Source organism: Patagioenas fasciata, chromosome 11 (genome assembly GCF_037038585.1).
Source record: "Patagioenas fasciata isolate bPatFas1 chromosome 11, bPatFas1.hap1, whole genome shotgun sequence".
NCBI classification, from domain to species: Eukaryota; Metazoa; Chordata; class Aves; order Columbiformes; family Columbidae; genus Patagioenas; species Patagioenas fasciata.
The window spans coordinates 20018940-20039951 of NC_092530.1; the positions used below are offsets into that span (position 1 = coordinate 20018940).

Here is a 21012-nt window from a genome sequence, read left to right on the forward strand (position 1 = left end):
AAACACATTAGTCCTTTTCAGATTGTTTTTCTCCTTTTTATAGATGAAGCTCTGTGTTTGAGAAGTGTCATACGGTAATTACTAATATCTGACAAATTGACAAGTTCTCAGGGACTGAAGGCAGCCAGTGCTACAAGAAAGGCCGTGCTATCCTGAAAAGAGCTTTGGTCTCAATGAATGAAGGATTTGAGGAGAATGTTCCACCCAACAAATCCTGAAGAGACTTGAGTCTCTTCTTAGATTCTCTTCAATTAAGAGTCAAAATGATAAAATCAACTGATACTGTGATCAATGTAACAATGACACAAAACTGACAATCTTGCAAATAGTCTTGAAAACACTCTGATTAATTTTGTGGACGGAGACCTGTGGGTCTCTTTTGAGTGGCTGGGACAGTAAAATCTTCTTCCAGACCCCGTGTAGTAGAAGAGTGGTTCTGTGGAGATTTTCAGGTTTACTGGTGTATTTGAGTGAATTTATTTCTGCCTTGTGTTTTCCCACATGCGTATGTAAAACTTCCCAATCACTGACATGATTAGTGTGTATTACGTTAACTGCAGGTTGCAGACTGATAAAAACGCCCAAAGGCAAATCTGCTTTCCAAGTCTCTGCCCTCAAATATAAAAAATGGGTTTTCCTAGGAGCATGACTTAGAAGGCTTATGCATTTTGCACTTGCAGCACTTTTGCAATTGTTCTGTTGTGAGGGCATAAATGAGTGAGCTTTTGGCAGCCTCTTTTGGGTTATGATAGCAGATTGTCCATAGAGGCAAGTAGCTCAGCAGCAATGTCCTTAATACATCTGTCACCTCTGAGTTGGCCACACAGATGAATCCAAAAGTGCTGAACCTGGGGGGAAAAATCTGATCAAGCACCAGTCGTTGAGATTAAGTCAACAGAGGTCTTTAATCTGATTACATGTTTTACAACAGAGTCTGTTATTTAGTATTACATTAGTGAATTAAACTCTTTAGGCATTACCAAAAGCTTTTAATGTCCCTTTTCTAAGTTTCTGAATCAAAGTTTCTCACAATTCCCATTCTATTAAACCTTTAATGAGAATGGACTTGTGGCTTGCGATCTGGAGTAGATGTGTTCTTCCTGATGGTCTGTTGAAAAGCAGCAATGAACATCCCAGCTATGCAGGAAAGGCACAAAACTGCTGAGAAAAATAGAACCAGGAAGAAGGATGTATAAAAGGTCATCTCCTTTTCCTGTGAGCAAAATCTCACCCTGAAGGGATCAGCAGGATTGGAAGCAGAATCTGTTTTGTATCAGTTGTCTGAGCTGCACAGACTGTTGGATGGGGGCCATGAGAACCAGGCAAGCCAGTATTGGCATGCAGCTTCTTAAGTAATTATTTTCCAGTCTCTTTGTGTTTTGCTATAAACCCTGGCAGTCTGCTTCCATAGGTACCTCTGAAGCCAAAGGTGGCTACTTCAGAAACCATTGCCCTTGTCTCTGTAATTTACATTGCCTGTGCCCTTGGTAATATCATTATTGTCTCTCCATCCTGTCTTCTGAGCAGGAGAGCCCCTTCTTTCTACGCCTTCCTTTTAGATACACTTCCACCTTGCTGACAGCTGCCATACAGTGAAATAATACATTTCTCTCCAGATGGAGAATTCTATCTTGCTTTCATGGGTTACTTGACCAATGATTGAACTTCTGTTGTTGTTAAGTTGGTGGTAAAGGTTTGTTCTAGATCACCTGCAGCTCAGTTCACCACCAAGTAAACTGGCTCACTCAATATCACTTGGTTTTTAAACCAAGGCTGATGTGTTTTTAAGCTAAAATAATCAATTTAAATTTGTACTGTAGAACTTGATTCTGTTTACCTGTAGAGGAGACTATCATTCCTGCTGCTGCAGGAGACAACAGTCCAAATTTTCTGCCTTGCTGTGTCTGTTACTCTGTAACAGTTTCTTCTGGCTTGTTTATAAAGAGTGCAACTTGGCTGTGGAGGTCTGGATGAGAGTAATTACATGCTATTGAGGGATGGTTAGATGGTTTAGGTAATCATCCTCTGATCCTGAAGGCCAACGTGGTGTGGTGGCTTTGTTTGGTTTGGGTTTTTTTGTTTGGTGTGTGTTTTTTTCTTTGGTTGGCTTTGTTTCTTTGTTTTTGGATGTTTGTGTGGGATGGTTTTTTGTTTCTTTTGTTTGTTTGTTTTCTGGTTGCGTTGGTTACTGCCATTTGCTCACCTGAGCGTTGTCTGTAGCTGTAGGGAAGCTGCTGTGCTGGTGCCAGAATAAAATGTGAGGAAGATATTTCTGTCAGCCAGCAAATACAGCTATGTAGTCCCTCACTGCCGTCTTTGGCTCTGTGGGAAGATACCAACAACCTTGTCACGACCATCCAGTGCACACTGGCACCTGCCTTCTTGTTCTGAGGTATGGAGCAGGTTCATAACACCGCACTGGATACCATGGGGCAAGTGTCACGTAGGTGCACTCACAGGCATATGAGCATGGCAGATGTGAGTAGTTTGATCCTTGTGACAGGGATCTACACAATCAGAATGTATTGATCTGTAGGCAGGTATGTCCAGCTCCATCAGCTTTTCGTGTAGCATCCTTGTGTGCTGCTGGTGGGTTTGACTGTCAGCCTTGCAGAACACCAATAATTATTCCTACACTTGGGCTCTCGCTTATTTGAGGCTCTCAGCTAGGCCAGACATTATTTTGAACAACATAATTCACATCTGGCAGGTAGACATTTCCATGTGCAGTTGGTGGTGCTGCTTGATCTTCTCTGGATGGGAAAAAACTTAATTTGTTTTGTAATTCATTACTTTTTCCAGGACTTGTGCATGTTACAGGTGGCAAGGCTGTAGGTATCTCTTTCATTCTCTCTCGCTCCTCTTCTGGATCACTTTATCCTAGAGAATACTGCCGGCCTTGTAGACACACCAGTGATTTCCTTTTACTGCTTTAATGCCAGGATTAGTGCTATTCTAAAGCCATTGCTCCTATTTGCAGAGTGGGTTTTCTGGTTTTCAGCTCCTTCCAATTGGGAGTGGGAGAGATAAATGAGCCCCTCTTCGTCTGCTGAATCAGTTTTGAATGTGTGTACCAGGTGCCAATATTAGTAAGTACTGCTATTGCAGAAGATATAGATTAAGAAATAGAATTCACTCACATTCTTAAATAAGCACAGCAAATACATCCACTTCATCACCATAGCTGTGTTAGCCCAGGGGAATACCCAACATCTGATAATAGCACTACTGCAACCAAATGGAAAACACAGGTATCTTGCTGTTCCTAGGAAATGTCAGAATCGTTTACTTTGTTGTCAGCATGCTAAGGTTATCATTAATGATTTTTTTTATTATTATTATTGTTATTTTATTTTTTCCCACCATTGGGTTAACAGAGTGTTCAGTAAATGGAGTTCATAGTAAACCAAGGGTGCTTTCCAAAGAAAGAAGGTTACTTAAATACCTCAATTATACTGCTGGTCAGGAGATGGAATATCTCATTTATGGCAGAGCGAAGCTGGCTTTGGTTTGCCGGTTGTTATCTCTGGGTTTGTAGCTGAGACATTCCAGTGGTAACTGGCTCGTGGGGTGCTTGCCCAATGGGTGGCAGTGAGGAACCAGCCTCCAGGGCTCAGCCTGATGGACTCAACCTCTAGTGAATGCAAATCAAGCTGCCATGCTATTCAGCTGCATAGCTAACAGAGAGGCAAAATAAAATCCTGCTTCAGGCACAATTCTCTCTTTAATGACACTCATCTCTCCACTGTTCATCCCTGGAATTTTGACTGTGCTGTGATTTTTATATTTTCTTCTTTAAATACAGAAAATGCATTAGAATCGAAACTTCCACGTGGTCAAAAACAGAACATATCCCAGGAGTGGTACCTCCAGTATGGTTTTACTTTTAGTCATCTTGAGTTACACACAGAGAATGCCACAGTCCGTGACTCCGCAACATTACAACACACACTTAATACTAATAAGGAGGGAGAGGCTGAGGCTAACAGGTTGTTTTTCATCTCATTTAATTTCTAAACAAGCTGATAGCCAGTTCTGAATCATGAGTTTGGAAGAGAGTTCAGTGCTTTTGTCAGGCCCAGCACTGTTTACAGGAACATTTTTATTTTCCTCTGGGGAGACAGTGACCCACAGATACTGAAGTTACCCAGAATTACAACCAAAACTATCCTATCTAATTTTATTTCAAACTCATAACTCAGATCAGGATTGGCAAAAAGGTTCATTTAGTTTATGTACAATTCAGATAGGCTTTGGAAGAATGTTGACTGATTTCTCAGTGTGTCCTTGGTGTGGGTGGGTTTTGTATAGTTTCATACAGAATCCAGAATTCACAGGTGGCCTGTGAAGGGATGTTTTCTCAATTTTTAATGTATTTGTTCTCCCCAAAGTCTGTGTCATGCCAGGACACTACACTTGGACACACTTTTTGCTCCAAAGGTAAAGTATTCTGGCATCCCTACAGTTTCTGAAATAGAAGTCTCCTAGAGAACCAGCTGCACAGTGCAATAAAACACAATCTGATTTTACCTTCCCTAACTTTCAGATACTGTCCCACACACTTCTCACTCCTGATATACCTCTGAGCTGTGGCTAGATAGAGCCATGCTGGGTAGCACTTTGCTCAACAAAAAGTCCCACTAATTGAGGACAGAAAGTGTGTTTGTCACGGTGTGGATCTGGAAGAGCCATGGAAAACAGCAGTTAGAAATTAAGGAGGCCAATTAAGCAGCCAGTCAACCAGTGTCCCCTTGTGCTTGTAAGTGGAGTTTGTCCTCCTGCGTGTCCTTAGGGGATACCTGGGGAAGGTCACGCAGGCAGGTGAAGCAGGAGAGTGCTTCAGGAAAGGTCTTTAAGTCGTTGCTTGTTACATTCCTCCTCTGGCAATGGCTTTGCTTTTATGACCTGCCATTCTGTGCCTGTCATGTGTAGTGGAAGGTGTGTTTAGAAGCTGAAATTTCCATACTATTTAACCCCCTTGTGCCCTTTGCTTTCTTGTCTCTCCTGACCCTAAACTCCAGAACAGATTCAGAAGGAATGAGAAGTAGGTATGGTTGGAGATGAAGCCATGAGCAGTGTCTCTGGGTGAGTGAATGTAGGTGAGGTAGCTGGGCAGTGGCTCTGTGGAGAGGCAGTGGGGTCAGCACAGGCAGGTGTGCGGTGCTCAGGAGAGGGTCATTGTGTGATGGGGAACCGGCAGGTCTGTAGATAGAAGACAAGGGAGTCGTTGTGGGGGTAGGTACTGGCAAACAGGGGAGAAGACAACAGGTGAGGGGCATGTTAGAAGAGGAAGGTGGGGGGCAAAGAAGTGGGCAGGCAGGGGTGCAAGAAGGGCTGAAGAGCCCGGGCTCAGGGAGCCAGCCTAGGCGAGTCGTGACGGGGGAAGTGGGTCGGGGTAAGGTGAGGAGGGGAGGGCGTGTGGAGGGCAGGGGATGTTTAGGAGGGGAAGTGGGCAGGAGGCCGGGCAGGGTTAAGCAGGTGAGTGTTCCCAAGGAAGTGGGCACGGGACTGGGGCAGGCGGCGAGGGGGTGCCCCGGGGGCGGGAGGTGCCGCATCGCCGGCGGCTCCGCCCGGGCCGCGGGGCAGCCCAAGGGCCGCGATTCCCGGCAGGGCGGCGAGGGGCGGGCGGGAGGCGGCTCCGATAAAGGGCCGGGCGCCGACCGGCGCGGGCAGAGCGCAGCGGTTCCGGCAGCGGTGGCTATGGGGATGCTCAACCTGCCGGGCTTCCTCTCCTGCGGGAAGAAGAAGGTGAGGCGGCCGGAGGCTGGCTGGCCCGGGGCAGGCGGACAGGTGGGGTATGGGGACACCTGGGCAGGTGTGAAAGCACCCGAGAAGGTATGGGGCCACCTGGGCAGGTGGCATATGAGGATACCTAGGCAGGTATGGAGACACCTGGGCAGGCGAGGTATGGGAATACCTGGGCAGGTATGGGGACACTCAGGCCAGTGACGTATGGGGACACCTGTGCAAGTATGAAAACACCTGGGCAGGTGGGATATTGGGGGTTTCTGGGCACGTGGGATAAGGGAACACCTAGGCAGGTGTGGGTGCATCTGAGTAGGTAGGGTATGGAGGTGCCCAAGTAGGCATAGGGGCACTCAGGCAAGTAGGATGCAGGTGCCTGGGCAGCTGTGGGAGCACTGGGCAGGTGATGTATGGTGCACATGGCCAGGTATGAAATTATCTGGTCAGGTGAGATCCAGACAGGTGTGGGAATATGAGTGCACTGGGTAGATAAAGAGGCATGAGTTAAGATGAGCACTTGGGCAGTTGTGAAAGGCACCTGGACAGGTATTTTTAAAGTGAACTTACAGGTATGTGCTGGGATGAACTTCTGAACAGGTATGGGGACACCTGGGCACATGCAGGGACAGAACAGGGCAGTCCCCTGGAGGTGCTTCCGCTGGATCTGACAGCACAAGCAATTAAGGTAGGAGCAGGGCAAAACAGACCATGAAGATATTTTGGGGGGTCTCTGCTGGGACCCTCTCTCACAGGTCTATGCTGGCCTGCCAGGGATCAGCTGGACTGGCAGCCCACATGGCTCTGCCCACCCTGTCAATCTACCCTGCCCAGCAATACCAAGGTGCTTCTCTGGACAGAGAAATGAGGATATGACTGCTCCATTTACCTATGGGGCAATCCTGAACCTTCCCTATTCTTCCCTTCCAAGGACTTCAGTTTGTCAAATGAAAAAGATGCCCACGCCAGTGCCAACGATGAGAACTCAGAGCGTGGCAACTGGTCAAACAAAGGCGACTACCTGCTCTCCATGGTGGGCTACGCTGTGGGTCTGGGCAACGTCTGGCGGTTTCCCTACCTCACCTACCAGAACGGCGGAGGTACCTGTATTGAATGGCAGGGTGGGGGGGGCACACCTTGCTATCTCCAGGGCAGAGGAGGGGCAGCCCTGAGGATGGGTACATTTTATCAAAGCTGGATGTGAGCATTGCCCTTGGAAGTGGTATAGTGCCTGCTGATGGGAATGAGGAGTAGGAGACCTCTCTGGTTTTTGGGTGCTGGCTGAGGAGGGAAATAGTATTTACTTTTAATTGCAAATGTCCACCTGAGAATTCCAGAACTCGTCTGATTTACTCAAGATCAACTTTGCATCTTTTTGTCAATGCACCAATATCCACTACTTACCTAAATAGCTGTTCTCCCTCCTCAGTGCTTACCTCCTTGATATGCTTATAAAGAGCAATTGAATCCCCTCTCAACCTTTGTTCTGCCAGGCAAACAAGCTAAGCTGGAATAATTATCCAAGCTCAGTAATTATCCCCATCAGACAACTGCAAGTGTGAGGCAGAGAGAGCCTCTACCTGCTTACACAACAAACTAGTGGCAAAGCCAAATGGAGGCACTGACTTCCCTGGCTGCTATTCCAGGGCTTTGTCTACTTGCCAGGCAACCACTGGTAATTAAAGAGAGCATAAACGCCAAGTAACTGCAAAGGACTTACTTGTATGTACTTATTTGCTCTGCCTAACAGTCATTGGAAGTTGAATTCTGTACTGTAAATGCAGCAAAGCCCATACGGCTATCTGTGGAACACAAAGTGGCATTCTTGGTATAGAAGTTTTATTGGAGTGAGTTTAGCTGAGTTGCATTGGATATTGGATCATGTTTAGGAAAACCATGCTCTCACTTGTCCTATCTTCTGCACAGACAAAGAAGTGTCAGTCCCTTTCATGGAACAGGGCAGTCATTGATATATCAGGTTAATGTACACTTTAAAGGGACTCAAACAAGTTCCATGCTGAGATGCTGTTTAACACAGGAGTCAGCCAACCATAGAAAATAATTTTCATGCTTCGACATCCAGTAGCTACTCTAACAGGGCAGTTGTAAATCTCAGTTAAGTACATGAAGAAATGGTTCTGTTCCTTTTTAAATTAAAAGCTAGAAGATGAAATAGTAAGCAGACAAAAACAATGGTGCCTACAGCTGAGCAGCGTTCAGCTCGTATGAGAGCAGTATGTCTTTAATAGTTTTTGTAAAATCCTTTTAATTCTATAAGAGAAGCCATCCTGTGTAAATCACCAATTCTTCTGGTAATATGTGTTTCTTCACTGAAGGTACTATTTAGTATTACAGAAAACAGAATTTAGAAACTGGTCTCTCTATTCTGCAAAGAGAAAAAAAAAAAAGGAAAAAAAACCAAAACACAGTGGGATATTTGAGGCAAGGGGAAAAGGGGAGTATAAAATGTAATAGAACTGTGGTGAATACTGAAAGATTCATTGTTTTCTCTCTGTGTGTGTTTGTGGGTTTTTGCCCTCTCTCCTCTCAGGTGCTTTCCTAATCCCGTACACTCTGATGTTGGCATTAGCTGGCTTGCCCTTATTTTTCATGGAATGTTCCCTTGGGCAGTTTGCCAGTCTAGGGCCAATTTCCACGTGGAGAATATTACCGTTGTTTCAAGGTTGGTATTATGTTTCCATGTTTTTTTTTTCTAGTGATAAAGTAATTAATTCTAGTAATAAATGAGTTAATGATTTCTTCACAAAGCTGCTAATTCTGAAAGGAAGTTTTATTAACGATTCTCCTCATGGCATGCAGTATACCACCCTAAGTGTAGCTCTCCAGGCAGAAGGCAATCCCTGTTTGCTGCATGAGGAAAACCCTCAGTTAAACACCTGGTGCCGTGTGTGACAGATAGAAAATCATATTTAGAAGTTCACTTTTATCACTGCTTCTTTATACTTTATGTACTATGTAGCTTGCAAGGCAGTTCACTGTTGGATGGGCTAATTTTGTATTGGACTGTCAGGATTGGCACAGGCACGTGGCTCTGATTGCTTGATGCAATTCTGTGCACTCATTCAATTCGCTGCCTTGGGAGTCATCTGCTGGTATCATAAAACAGGCTAGACTCCGGCTTCATAAGGTGTCTCTTGTGACAACATAAATGGTTGTGTTCTGTAGTGGTAGTTTGCCTTTCTCTGTGAGGGACTGAATTTTAAAATGAAGATTTCTGTGTTTGGAAACAATTAACCATGTGCTTTACTCACTTCTATCCATCTGGGTCCTGTACCGAAGGGTGGAAAGAGCTATGTAATTGGTCTTGTTTATCCTCTTTCCCTACCAGTGGAATTCATGTAGGAACAGGGAAGTTTCTTTATAATGCAACAGGAATTTCACCTGCCGCCTCCTACAGAAACAAAAGGGATTCCAGTGTGGCTGGTTGCCTGAATGCTTACTCTTTTTGCCAGCAGACACAATCTTTCACAAGAGCACTGTATTTAACTTTAAAGCAAAAGTCTATTGACACAGCAAATCTCTTGTGTGTCTGTGAAGATATAAACTTAAATATAGTCTCCAAGATAACTGGGACAGTTTGGCAGACTTTCCCAAACTTGCAGAACAAAGTTCATATTAACAAAGGAGGAGAACAGTATTGTTGAAACAGATTTACTGTTCTGTGTTCCTTCTCATTTATTGGCAAAACTATACATTGCAATGGGATCTTTAAAATGACTTCGTCAGTCAGAGTTTTTGTATAGTTTGTTTTATGTTGCTAAACAATCAAAACTTCCCACTTAGCTGGAAGTAAACAAAATATCGAATTTTTCCTTTGGACTTGCACTTAGCAAATAGTCCAGTTTTTCTGTGGGCCTGATTCAAGCTTTCTGTCAAACCACATTTGAGATGGTCAGTTTGGATCACAAGCCTCCTTCATAGCTTCGCTCTTTCCATGTTTGACTGTTGTTAAAATTATTTTAAAAAACAAACAAATGAAAAATAATTTCAACTTCTTCCCAAGTAGCCTTTTAAAAGTCATGTGAAGGTCATTCTTTTATATATATATATATATATGTATTTTTTTTTTTCCTTTCAACCGAGTCTGGGTTAGTTAAGACACCATCTGTTTCTCTTTCCTAGGAGTGGGCATCACGATGGTCATCATCTCAACGTTTGTGGCTATTTACTACAACGTTATCATTGCTTATGCACTCTACTACTTATTTGCCTCATTTCAAAAAGTGTTGCCATGGTCAGACTGTTTTTCCTGGGCAGATGAGTTCTGCAGCAAAACACAATTAGGTATTGTATTTAACAGACAGAGTCTAATATTACTGTTTTGGATACTCGTACTTTGTAGTTTTCTGGGAGAAATAACAAGAGCAAGACAGCTACCCATGGCTTGAAAAGTCCTTCCTGGAGTTTTGTCTCTGGACACACTGGTGTGATGCTTGTCTGATTACCTGCAGTTCTGGGCGTCTGGGAAATCTACAGAGAACTGGGCTGAAACTTCCTTGTTGAATCCTTTATTCTCCTTTAAACTCTAAGGTTTCTTCTGGTACACACACTCCCTGGAAATACTGCATTCCCATTTCAACAGGCTTCATGGCAAGGCAAATACCTTCCTTACCTGCAGCAAGAGTATTGCTATATAGCTTTTATTGAGCATTCTTCCATTACCCTTGCCTCCCCAGTGGCTGTGGTTATCCTGAGCACTGGTGAGGCACTGGGTTCACACCGGAATAACTCTTCAGAACATATCTCCATGCTATTGTTCTTGATGTTTGGCAGTACATGTACTGCCAAACATTTGTTATCTTGCCAATTTCCATCTCAGACCAGTATAAGGCAAAAGGTGAAGCTGGTGAGATAACTATTAATTAGCAGCTGGAAATGTGTTGCCAAGTGTTAATGTAATTGTAATTCACTTAACCATATATCTGAAAATATCTTCTAAGTTTCATAGTTTCATAAAATGAAGTTGAGATGCTTTACTTAACAAAAAGTATTTGCAAGTATTCTTCACAATAAGTGAATGTTGGAGCTGAGCATACCAGATTCTTAGTGTTTTGATTTACAGTCAAAGTAACTAAGTCACAGCTGCAAGTGATAGTTCAGGTTTGTTTCTAAATGTTGTTAGTAGGCAAAATGAAGTTGTAACTCTTTCAAAAACATATTTTTTGTGATAGTCTTATTTTTATAACAGTCATTACTGTGTTAACAATCCCCTTTTGTCGCTTGCTTGCTTTCTTACAGTAAGTGACTGCAATGCAACCTTAGATGGAGAAATCATTCATGCAAACTACTCGTTCATCATAAACAACAATCTCACATGTATAAATGGTACCATGAACTACATATCAGGGCAATTTCCCAGTGAGCAATACTGGAAGTAAGTAAATGTTTTAAAGAAATGGCTCAAAATGCTTTTATTACACACTGTGGTTTTGAATATATCTTCTATTTTTGTCTTATCTTGCTGTCCAGAAATAGTCAAGTCCAGGGGGGTGGGCATACAAATGTGTACAGAGGGGACTTAAAATTTAATTGATGAGTCTGGGCCCCTAAAACAAAAATTAAAAAATAGAGAGAAACAAATGAGTAAACCTGTAACAAATTGAAAAATAATCCAGCTTAAAGATGTTTTCTTCTTTGGAGTCCTGGTAGGAACTATTTAGCATCTTTATGTACAGTCTAGAGGTTTTTTCAGGAGCTACTATGCAAAATATTTTCACATATATTCTGAATCTGGGCCTGTTGTGAAAATGCCATTTCTTTAGCCACATGGTGGCTCATGTTTCATGTTCATTGGGCTTCTGGGAACTGATTCTTCTTATGAGCTCTTCTCTTGGCATCAGAGTTTCACAGTTAACATGAAAGAGCTGAGGTAGTTCTGATGGGGAGATGTATGGAGAGCTGAGGGGCTGATAGCTTTTAAAGAGGGGAAAACTGTAGTTAAGTATTCAGTTTTTCAATGCCAATTATGCACTTCTAACCGCATATTCATGGAAGCAGCTACAGGGACTTGTAATATCTGCAGAAACCAGCTCATTTCCCTCCAAGAAGTGGCTGAAGAGGAACATGTGCTGTTGCCACTCTCTTCTCATTGCAGCGTTTTGTGCTTTCAGTAAAGTGGCTCTTCAGCGCTCGAGTGGGTTGGATGAGACTGGTGGCATCGTCTGGTACCTGGCTCTCTGCCTCCTCCTGTCCTGGATAATTGTTGGAGCTGCATTGTTTAAAGGAATAAAATCTTCTGGAAAGGTAAGTTAGGAAGAGCCAGCAGCAGACTTTTGGCCTGATCCTACCCTTCCAATGTCAGCTGGACCTGCAGGATGCACAAGGCAGGATGCAGTTCCTAACCCACTACCCTCTGCTTGAGTCAGCATTAGACTTACTTTCTGCCCCTTGGCTTCATAACTGTTACATAAAATATGAGTAAGGTGCTGATTACTTAACACACGGGTGTCCCAGCTCCACCAGCGCTGCAATGTATTTGGGGATCTTGCTGTCACGCAGGTGTTTCCAGCTGAGTTTTGGCAGTCACTCAGCCTGTTATGACGGACATGTGCGTGTAACTGCACAGGCGCACACCCTGGGAACACCTGGTAATTATTTGCACCTCCAAACTGGTTGAGATGTTTGGACAGTACAGGTCAAGTCCTGCCAAGAGATGTGTGTGTGCAGGTTCCTTTCAGATTGTGAAATGTTATTTGTATTTAAGATTTCAAGCTACTTTTAGGGACTAGGTCCCTAGGTGCCTGTTTTCAGACTCTTGACTCTGCTGAGTTTCCATTTCCACATGCTGGAGCATGATTGCCTGGAGTATTCCCTGGGCTAGGTCAGCTCCTCTCCAGACTTCGGGCAGGCTGAATTTTATTCTTCTTTGCCTGAGGCCCTTTTCTTGGTTTAGTTCCTCCCCGTGTTCCTTTTTTACCTCCATGTTGCATCTCCATTGCTTACCTCCTCAATCTCTGCTGCCTTCATTCTTTCTCTTTCTCATCCTTTCTGCACTGTGTTTGGTTTTTTTTCTCCTTCCTCTCTTCATTCCTTTTGTCACTGTGCCTTTCCATGATTCCTTGCTGCCTGTCTTCCTTTCCTCAGTCTGATGTCTCTTTCTGTTCTGCTTTCTATTTGGAGCTTTCTGCCCTATGTCTCAGCGCTTCAGGCTGGAGATCTGTGCTTACCCAGCCACAGTTTCTGCCACATGGCTCCTCTCAAACTCACATTCTTTGGGTTCCTGACAATTGGCTCTTCCTGTTGTCACTTCTCTTCTGGCACAAAGGTAAGCGTCTTTGAGAAGCAAGGTAAGACTCAGAAGAATCTGGCCGGGCAGGAACAAGGCAAAGATGAAGAGCGGAGAAAATTGACTATTCCGGACAAATATGTAGCAGGTCTTCAGAAATGGCAGACTCACCATATGATGGTGCAATGCTATGGCCTGGTGTAACCAGCAGTACTGGGTCAATTATCTGTCTGCGTAACACTGAAACTGAGACTCAAGTAACAAGGGTATTGTTGAACGTAACCTGCATGATAATAGCACTGCTTAGCCCTGTTCCTGGCCTGAATCCCATCGCACTAGAAATAGTGTAGACAAACAATAAAAAAGATCTGTGTCTGGGAGAACCTAAAAGTTCTCATTCCCAGTAAAGAAAGCCTCCAGCATGGCTGCCTTTTTTTGACCCCAGTCTCAGAAGGAGCTTATTTTATCCTGGTAACCTAATTTTGACTGGTCTTCAGTTAGCTTTTGCTAGAAGCATGCCTAGCAAGAGACCTCTGGGGTAGCTGAGTTCAGAACTTGCTATAGGAGTAAATCATATCAGAAAGTACATTTCTGAAACCGGTCAACTCCTATCTGAAAAGTGTGTATGTGTCTTGGGCCTTCTGCTTCTGCTGGAATGCAGCTCCAGAACCGGCTAAGCCAGATGGTTTTGTGCTTGGCATGTGTTCATTTCCCTGGTTGCCTGTTTATCATTTGTACCAGAAGACCTTAGCCTAAAACCCAGCCTTTCCTCCTGCATGGAGGTCTGTGCATCCCCTTGCTTCTAATATGTGTCCCTGTGCTTCATTCTGCAGGTTGTCTACTTTACCGCACTCTTCCCATACGTCATCCTGCTCATCTTGCTGGTGCGTGGTGCCACCCTGGAAGGTGCTCTGGATGGCATTGAATACTACATTGGGAGACAGTCCAACATCACCAAGCTGATGGAGGCAGAGGTGAGAGGTAGTGCCAGCCCCAGAAACGTGACACACTTCTGTGGTTCTACATGCTTGCCACTTGCAGAGCAACTTTTTTATCCACGCAGTTTCTGCATTTTTTCAGCAACCCCTAGCTCTATCGGAAGTCCAAGCCTCTATTCTAGCTACTCTCAATCTGAAAAATAGCCACCCTCAGCCTTCTCCCTGCCACACCAGGTAGTGATAACTGTGATGTTGCCCCTAAGCAGATCTCAGGGGTCATGTTGGAGTTTCATCCTAGCAAGGCCTGTAGAGAAAGTTCTTGCTGTGGGATCAGGTGTTGCTCTCACACGCCCACTAGCTTTGTTTGCTGATAATTTCGAGGGAGTTAATCAGAAGGTTGGAGGGATCCCTGAGTTTGAAATTCAGGCTGTGCCTTGCCTGGGAAACTAGCTTGGGAAATCAGGAGGACCAGGAAGGGCACCTTGTGCAAAGGAAGCCTGGATTTTTGGTTCTGACTCATGCCAACATTAATTTAGATTTACCAAAAGCAGACATTAAGCATGTTATGTACTTGTAGTATTTTTTGTGAGCATTTGGCTTTAACTGAGGGACTGCAGCAGAGGTAAAAGTAGTTTGCCTGGATAATGGTGTGAGAACAATAAGTGGGAGAGCACATGAAAGTTCTCACTCTTGCAACCCAGTCCTGGTTTTCCTTATTCATTGGCACTGTGACAAGATTAATATCTTGACAACCTGCATATGTGAATGACTTGAATCTCTTCTTCAGGGTTAGCTCAGTAAGATTTAAATATTTGGCAACATGCTTGGGATGTGTCCTTCAGAAATCAAAGAAGATATTGTCTGTGCTTGAGACTGCAAGGTCACAAACGTCCTATATCCCATCTGCTCTGCAACTCATGTGAAATACAATTAGACATTCAAGCTAAATGTAGAAAAAGCCCGGAGCTTTAGCAGAGGGCAGACTTAAATGTTTATGACATGCGCTGTATGTAATACAGTAATTCCCATGTTTTTGTTTCTGGTAGGTTTGGAAAGATGCAGCCACCCAGATATTCTACTCCCTGTCTGTGGCATGGGGTGGACTTGTTGCTTTGTCTTCATACAATAAGTTCCACAACAACTGCTACTCAGATGCTATTTTAGTTTGTGTAACCAACTGCCTCACCAGTGTATTTGCTGGGTTTGCGATATTCTCCATCTTGGGACATATGGCATTCGTGTCTGAGAGACCAGTCTCGGAGGTTGTGGACTCAGGTAGGCTGATTGTCATGCTGTCATTATCAGGACTTGCTTTGACCAAGGCGTGACAATAACCTCCTTGTTTCCACTGCTTTCCAGGATTTGATCTGGCATTTGTAGCCTACCCAGAGGCTCTCTCCAGGTTACCAGTTTCTCCTCTGTGGTCCTTCTTGTTTTTCTTCATGCTGCTGCTCTTGGGCCTTGACTCTCAGTTTGCCACCATAGGTGAGTGGGGTTTTAAGTGACCCATGGCTTTTCAAATGACCATTACCTGTCTTAATTATGCTGCTTAAAACCCACGCTTCTTCCTTTGCAGAAACACTTACAACTACCATACAAGATATATATCCCAAAGTGATGAAAAGGTTAAGAATCCCTATAACTCTGGGTGTGTGCATATTGCTCTTCTTTCTTGGTCTTGTATGTGTTACTCAGGTAAGACATTAAACTATTTTTTGGCAGTGAGTTTGGTTATGTTGCAAGTGATGAACTCAAGTAAAAATATCCTTTCCCACTGTTCCTGTTTGCATGGATTGATCTTAAATTCTGCCAGTGTACCTGAACATGCAAATAAGAAATTCTCAAGGGAAGACTGAAGAACCTAAGGTTTTCTGTGATTATCGAACTGAGATGTGCTTTTAAATAGAAGGCCTGTGAACTGCCAACCTAATGTATTGCTCCCCAGTTAAGGAGGTTATTTGTGTAATCTCAAGCATCCACATACAGTGCATGTGCAGTTCTGCGGGTACAACTAATAGATGCTGATGGGATCTTCTTGTTCAAAACTGACTACCAAACAGGACAGGATTTGAGAAATGGCCTATTCACATCATAAAAACCTACTATTTTGCAAGTATCAATAGACTGTATGGTTACTTCTCCTGTATGTGCATATATATATATTTATGTACATACATAAAGATAATATTAAGCATACTGTGTAAAATTTCTTGAGACAATTGCTTGCCAGGATGTAAAGGTTCACTGTAATTGCATCCATGCAGATTTATATATGCAATTAGACTGAGAATGTGAAGAAGATAATTGTGGTGAATAGACAGTTGTATAGTCAAGTTAAGCACATAAGTCATAAAACATGACATCATGGAAGCTTGCAAACAACTTAGTACACAAGAGTATGAAACGGCTAAAAGCTTATTTTCTGCTCTGTGATCCTGCTGGTGTTTAAAGCTGTGGAAAACCTGTGTGTGTGGTATACAGGCTTACCAGAACTGATAACTGGTATAGCTGTTGCTGTAGCTCAGTATTAAAACTTCAGCACCAGCTTTAAGACAGTTAAGTTCCAAATTTACATTTTGCTCTCGGCTGTCTGGAGGTACTTTAGAATCATAGAATCCTTTTGGTTGGAAAATACCTTTAAGATCATCATGTCCAAACATTAACCTTGCACTGTCAAGTCCACCTCTAAACCATGTGACTAAGGACTTCATCTACACATCTTTTAAACCCCTCCAGGGATGGTGACTCCAGTGCTTCCCTGTTCCAATGCCTGACAACCATTTCCATGAAGAAGTTTTTCCTAATATCCAATCTGAACCTTCCCTGGCACAACTTATGGCCATTTCCTCTTGACCTAAAACTTCACATAGACATGTCATGTTATTAGTATACAGATCTACAGTATTTTGTCAGATGTGCTTTTCAATTTTACATAGAGATATTTAAATGAAACAATGTTCATAAATGTGTACTTAACCTAGAGAACTGGGAATTTGAAAAACTCAGACTGGTGATTAGTTAAGCTCTCTTGAACAATGCAATTCATTTTATTTGCATAAATACGTTTCTTGTAATGGGTACATTTTTATCTCTTTATTGCTTGTTCTACAGGCAGGAATTTACTGGGTTAACCTAATAGATCACTTTTGTGCTGGATGGGGAATCCTTATTGCAGCTGTACTGGAGATAATAGGCATCGTCTACATTTATGGTAAAGTGCTTGCATTGAAAATCCATTACTTGACTATACAGTCCCAGGCACAGTGTATAATAAAACAGTAATTACCACAATAAAGCATTTATAACTTAACTGGCCAAAAAGCTTTAACAGGAACCAAGAAGTGAATAAACTGACCTTGACTGTTGCCTTTCTTCTATCCCCCTTGAGTAACCACACCTGCAAGGGAGGCACCTGCTTTACCATGCTCCATATGATTGTGTTTCAACAGGAGGAAACAGGTTCATTGAAGATATTGAAATGATGATTGGAAAGAAGAGCTGTTTATTCTGGATGTGGTGGAGAATGTGCTGGTTTTTTGTTACTCCTGTGCTGTTAATGGTGAGTGTAGTCAACTGGGTTGTATTAGTGTGACAGAACTTAGTAACTGGATCTTGAAGAGGTTTCCATGTGAAGATCCAGGGCTGAACGCCCAGGCTCTGTGTATAAACATGTGATATGGCTGTGCCATTGAAGCAAACTATGTGCTATCTATGCTTTCTAATACATTCCCACTCCTCCTTGGGTCCTCTCCAGGAGAGGCTACCCTTCAGATCAGTTGCTAGTGAGCTGGGTCTACACTCTGAGGACTAACACAGAGCAAACAGGTTGGCTATCTTAGCTAGATTATCTTCATTTCAGACTGTAAGAAAATGTTTTGACAACCTAGATTTTTCTCATTGGAGGAAAATCCCATTTTCAGGACAGATCCCTGGCTTAGCTTTGCTCTTTGGGTATCCAGCTGCTCCCCTGTCTAAGACTTTTTTACATCCTGTCACATGTCTCAGTTTTTTGTTACTCCTGTACTTCTAATTGTGAGTGTAGGTGGTTGGATTATGTTTTATGAGATAATTTACTAACATCCCAAATCCAGCAGCAGTGGCAAATCGCTCTGGCCAGCATTTAAACTGTCCAGTCTACAATTTAGAAAATGCTGCCCCTGGAATACCTTATTTCTGCAGCAATATTTACCAACAGCTAATCTTAGATTCTTTCCTATATTACTGTAAATAACAGAATATGGGAACACATAAAACAAACAGAGAAAGGTACGGGGCTCATCCAGCAACGTATATATTTTCCAACATAAGATTTCAACATAACCCAGAATCAAATTCTGTTTAAACACTGATGTACTTTAAGTTTTAGGGTGCATATCTGTGTCATTTTTAGTCCTGTCCTTCAGTCTTACTGCTCGGCCATGACTGCACAACTGTTCTTACACTTAGAAAGCAAGAAGGAACTGTGCAAAATTTGTAGGTAGCAAGTTCAAGTTGGCTGGAAATTGACTTTCCTCTCTTAAATCTTCTTGCCTTTTTTTTTTTTTTTTTTAATAGGCAATTTTGGTCTGGTCTTTGGTCACGTTTTCACCTCCCACTTATGGCTCAGTGTCATATCCAGACTGGGGAATCGCTGTTGGCTGGTGCATGATCATCTTCTGCATCATCTGGATTCCCATTGTTGCTGTTATAAAAATAGTTAAAGCTGAAGGAAACCTCTGTCAGGTAAGGCCACAAAAAAAGTCGTCATAGCCTCAAATCTTTATTTCCTTGGCATTATCAGGAACACTTGTGCATTCTTCTCAAAACATGTTTGGTATTTCGAGGTGTTCATTAATTGAATTTGTAGACCAAAACACATCTCTGGTGGTTGAATCAGAGGCAAATTTATCCTACTATGCACACACACATTCAAAAGTGGTTTTCATAGTTCCTGTTATTATTCCAGCTGATTTAAATTCTTTGAAGAATTTTTATCCCCATATCATTTTCAAGACTTTTGCCTCCCATTTCTCACAGAAATGAGCAAGTGCAGGATTTGAGTTCTGGTCTGCTCACCAAGCTTTCCAGAGAATCTTGTTGGTCACAGATTTCATTGTTTGTTTGACTTCAGTGTCTGGAATCCACTGAACCCAGAGACATTTGGAATTATTTTTAAAACCTTTTATTTGTTTACCATTTATTGAGTTGCAGGGCATATCTAGAGTTACAGCTTTACTGAACTTTACAAGTAGCCCAGACCAAGGTAAAACATCAAATGTCTCTTTTTTTTTTTTTTTTGCTTTCTAGCGCATTGTAAGCTGCTGCAGACCTGCTGCGAACTGGGGTCCCTACCTGGCATCTAACCGAGGAGAAAGATACAGTCATGTTGTAGATCCCAAAAAGGAAAAGGACCATGAGATTCCTACCGTGTCTGCCTTTGTATACAGTCAACAATGAAGTGGCCGTTTGGATGACAACTTTTTAACTTATCTGTGTTGTTTTGTTTATTTTTTTTCTTTAACTGTTAGAAAGTGACAAACCAAAACAGCAACAACAAAAAGCAAATCAACCCTCTGTCCTTCAAAGCCTAGCCCCTAAACGATAGTGAGCCGAATTATTTATTTTTAGTGCTGTTTGTTTGGGGAGAAACAGGTAAATTAGTCACCAAGATCTCCCCAGATATCTAAGTTGAGGGGGCAGGAAAATGCATTGCAGGCTTCCCAGGCTGATGGACTGGGTGTGCTTAACCCTATCCAACCTGTATCCAGCTGGACTCCAGATACTGGTGTGGAAGAAAATAAAGACACATTTTGGTCCTCCCCAGCTACAGGGAATTTGAACCAAAATGTGCTGTGCTTGCACGCCCCAATGTGCTGAGGGCAGTTGCTACCTTTGCTGTGCTTTGCCATCCCCAGCAGTGTGCAGGCAGCAGAAGGGGAACAGGTGTGCTGCTGCCTGGCACTGTGTAGCTCAGGGAACTTGAATAGTTTTTCTCTGTCTAAGCCTTGCTCAGTGCTGTGAGGCTCCTCAGGATTTGATGTGGACTACACAGTGTTGTGGTTTTTGTCTGTGCACCTAAATGTTGAGTGGCAAAAAACTGCCATCACAGGAAATATGTCCTTAACATGGTGAAAAGCAGGCTTTTTCTATTTCTCATTATTCCCCTTGGGATCCTCAGAGAGACATATTTTGTGTCATGCCCCATGCTCAGCACATTCATCTGTCTATAATTCAAAAGTCCTGTGTTTCCATATGCTGTCATTAGATGCTGCAGAATGAAATAGTCACCGTTGAATTCTGGTGTGTCTATTCTCCTGCACTCACCAAGCCTTCACCTGTCAGTTTGTCCTCTGCATCTTTGACTCAGGTTTGTGTTTTCCCTTCCAAAGGAGACTCAAAGTGCTTTTTAAAGATCCAAACAGTGTTATTGGTGTTGTGGTAGAGCCAACAGAAGCAGAACTTTACCCCAAGTGAAGGTTGTAACTGCCTTGTAGTGCTATTACTCTAAAACTTGCTGAAATAAGGCAATTATTGAAAAGTTAGGAAGTTTGTAATGCATTTGGGAACACAGACTTATGCTTTTACCTAGGCTCTAGTGAGTTAGGTTAAGAGAACCTGACTTCACTCATAACACAAATGAATTCCTGATGAAGAAAAAAAGACCAATGGATTGAATGAATCCATTCCATGTGCTGAGGAATGCCTCTCCTACTGTGACAATGGTTCCTTGGGAACAGTGCAGCACTGTTTCTAACTGTCGCTGCTTCTCAGGGTTTTGTCACTGTTTCTGGGCATAAAGGAGTGTGGATAGTGGCTTGTTGCCCAAGCTACACACCTTAGTGTATGTTTTATAGTGATGTTTTTGTGAGAAATCGATACTTCATGGCAAATAAAATGTGATTTTCCATTTTTAATGGTTTTGGAGCTGGAAAATGAGATTTCAGTCTTTTGTATGGAGTTTGTGGGGAAGGCGTTTGGTGGGAAGTATCACCAACTCTTCTGTGATCCTAAGCCTTTGGGAAATTGAACTGGAAAGATTGAACTTCCAGGAAGGTTTTTCTTATAGAATTTATATCTAGTGCAATAGCCCTGTTTTGATGCAGGCTC

General features: G+C 42.8%; 1 protein-coding gene across 1 annotated transcript; it reads left to right on the forward strand.

Moving 5' to 3' along the window:
• Positions 1-5675: 5675 nt before the first annotated feature.
• Positions 5676-20784, forward strand: SLC6A14 (solute carrier family 6 member 14). Its single transcript, XM_065846421.2, has 14 exons — positions 5676-5748; positions 6674-6842; positions 8294-8425; positions 9886-10047; positions 11002-11137; positions 11874-12006; positions 13822-13962; positions 14973-15201; positions 15286-15411; positions 15503-15621; positions 17038-17137; positions 17376-17485; positions 18481-18648; positions 19213-20784. Exons 1-14 carry the CDS (start codon positions 5701-5703, stop codon positions 19360-19362), a joined length of 1923 nt encoding a protein of 640 aa, XP_065702493.1. The 5' UTR covers positions 5676-5700; the 3' UTR covers positions 19363-20784.
• Positions 20785-21012: the final 228 nt, after the last annotated feature.

Bases quoted from the DNA above. Each gene is read 5' to 3' on its own strand.
- SLC6A14 (XM_065846421.2), top strand. From the start codon at position 5,701: ATGGGGATGCTCAACCTGCCGGGCTTCCTCTCCTGCGGGAAGAAGAAG. The intron at 15,622-17,037 runs GTAAGACATTAA...CTTGTTCTACAG, and splicing joins GTCTTGTATGTGTTACTCAG to GCAGGAATTTACTGGGTTAA. The intron at 18,649-19,212 runs GTAAGGCCACAA...TTTGCTTTCTAG, and splicing joins CTGAAGGAAACCTCTGTCAG to CGCATTGTAAGCTGCTGCAG.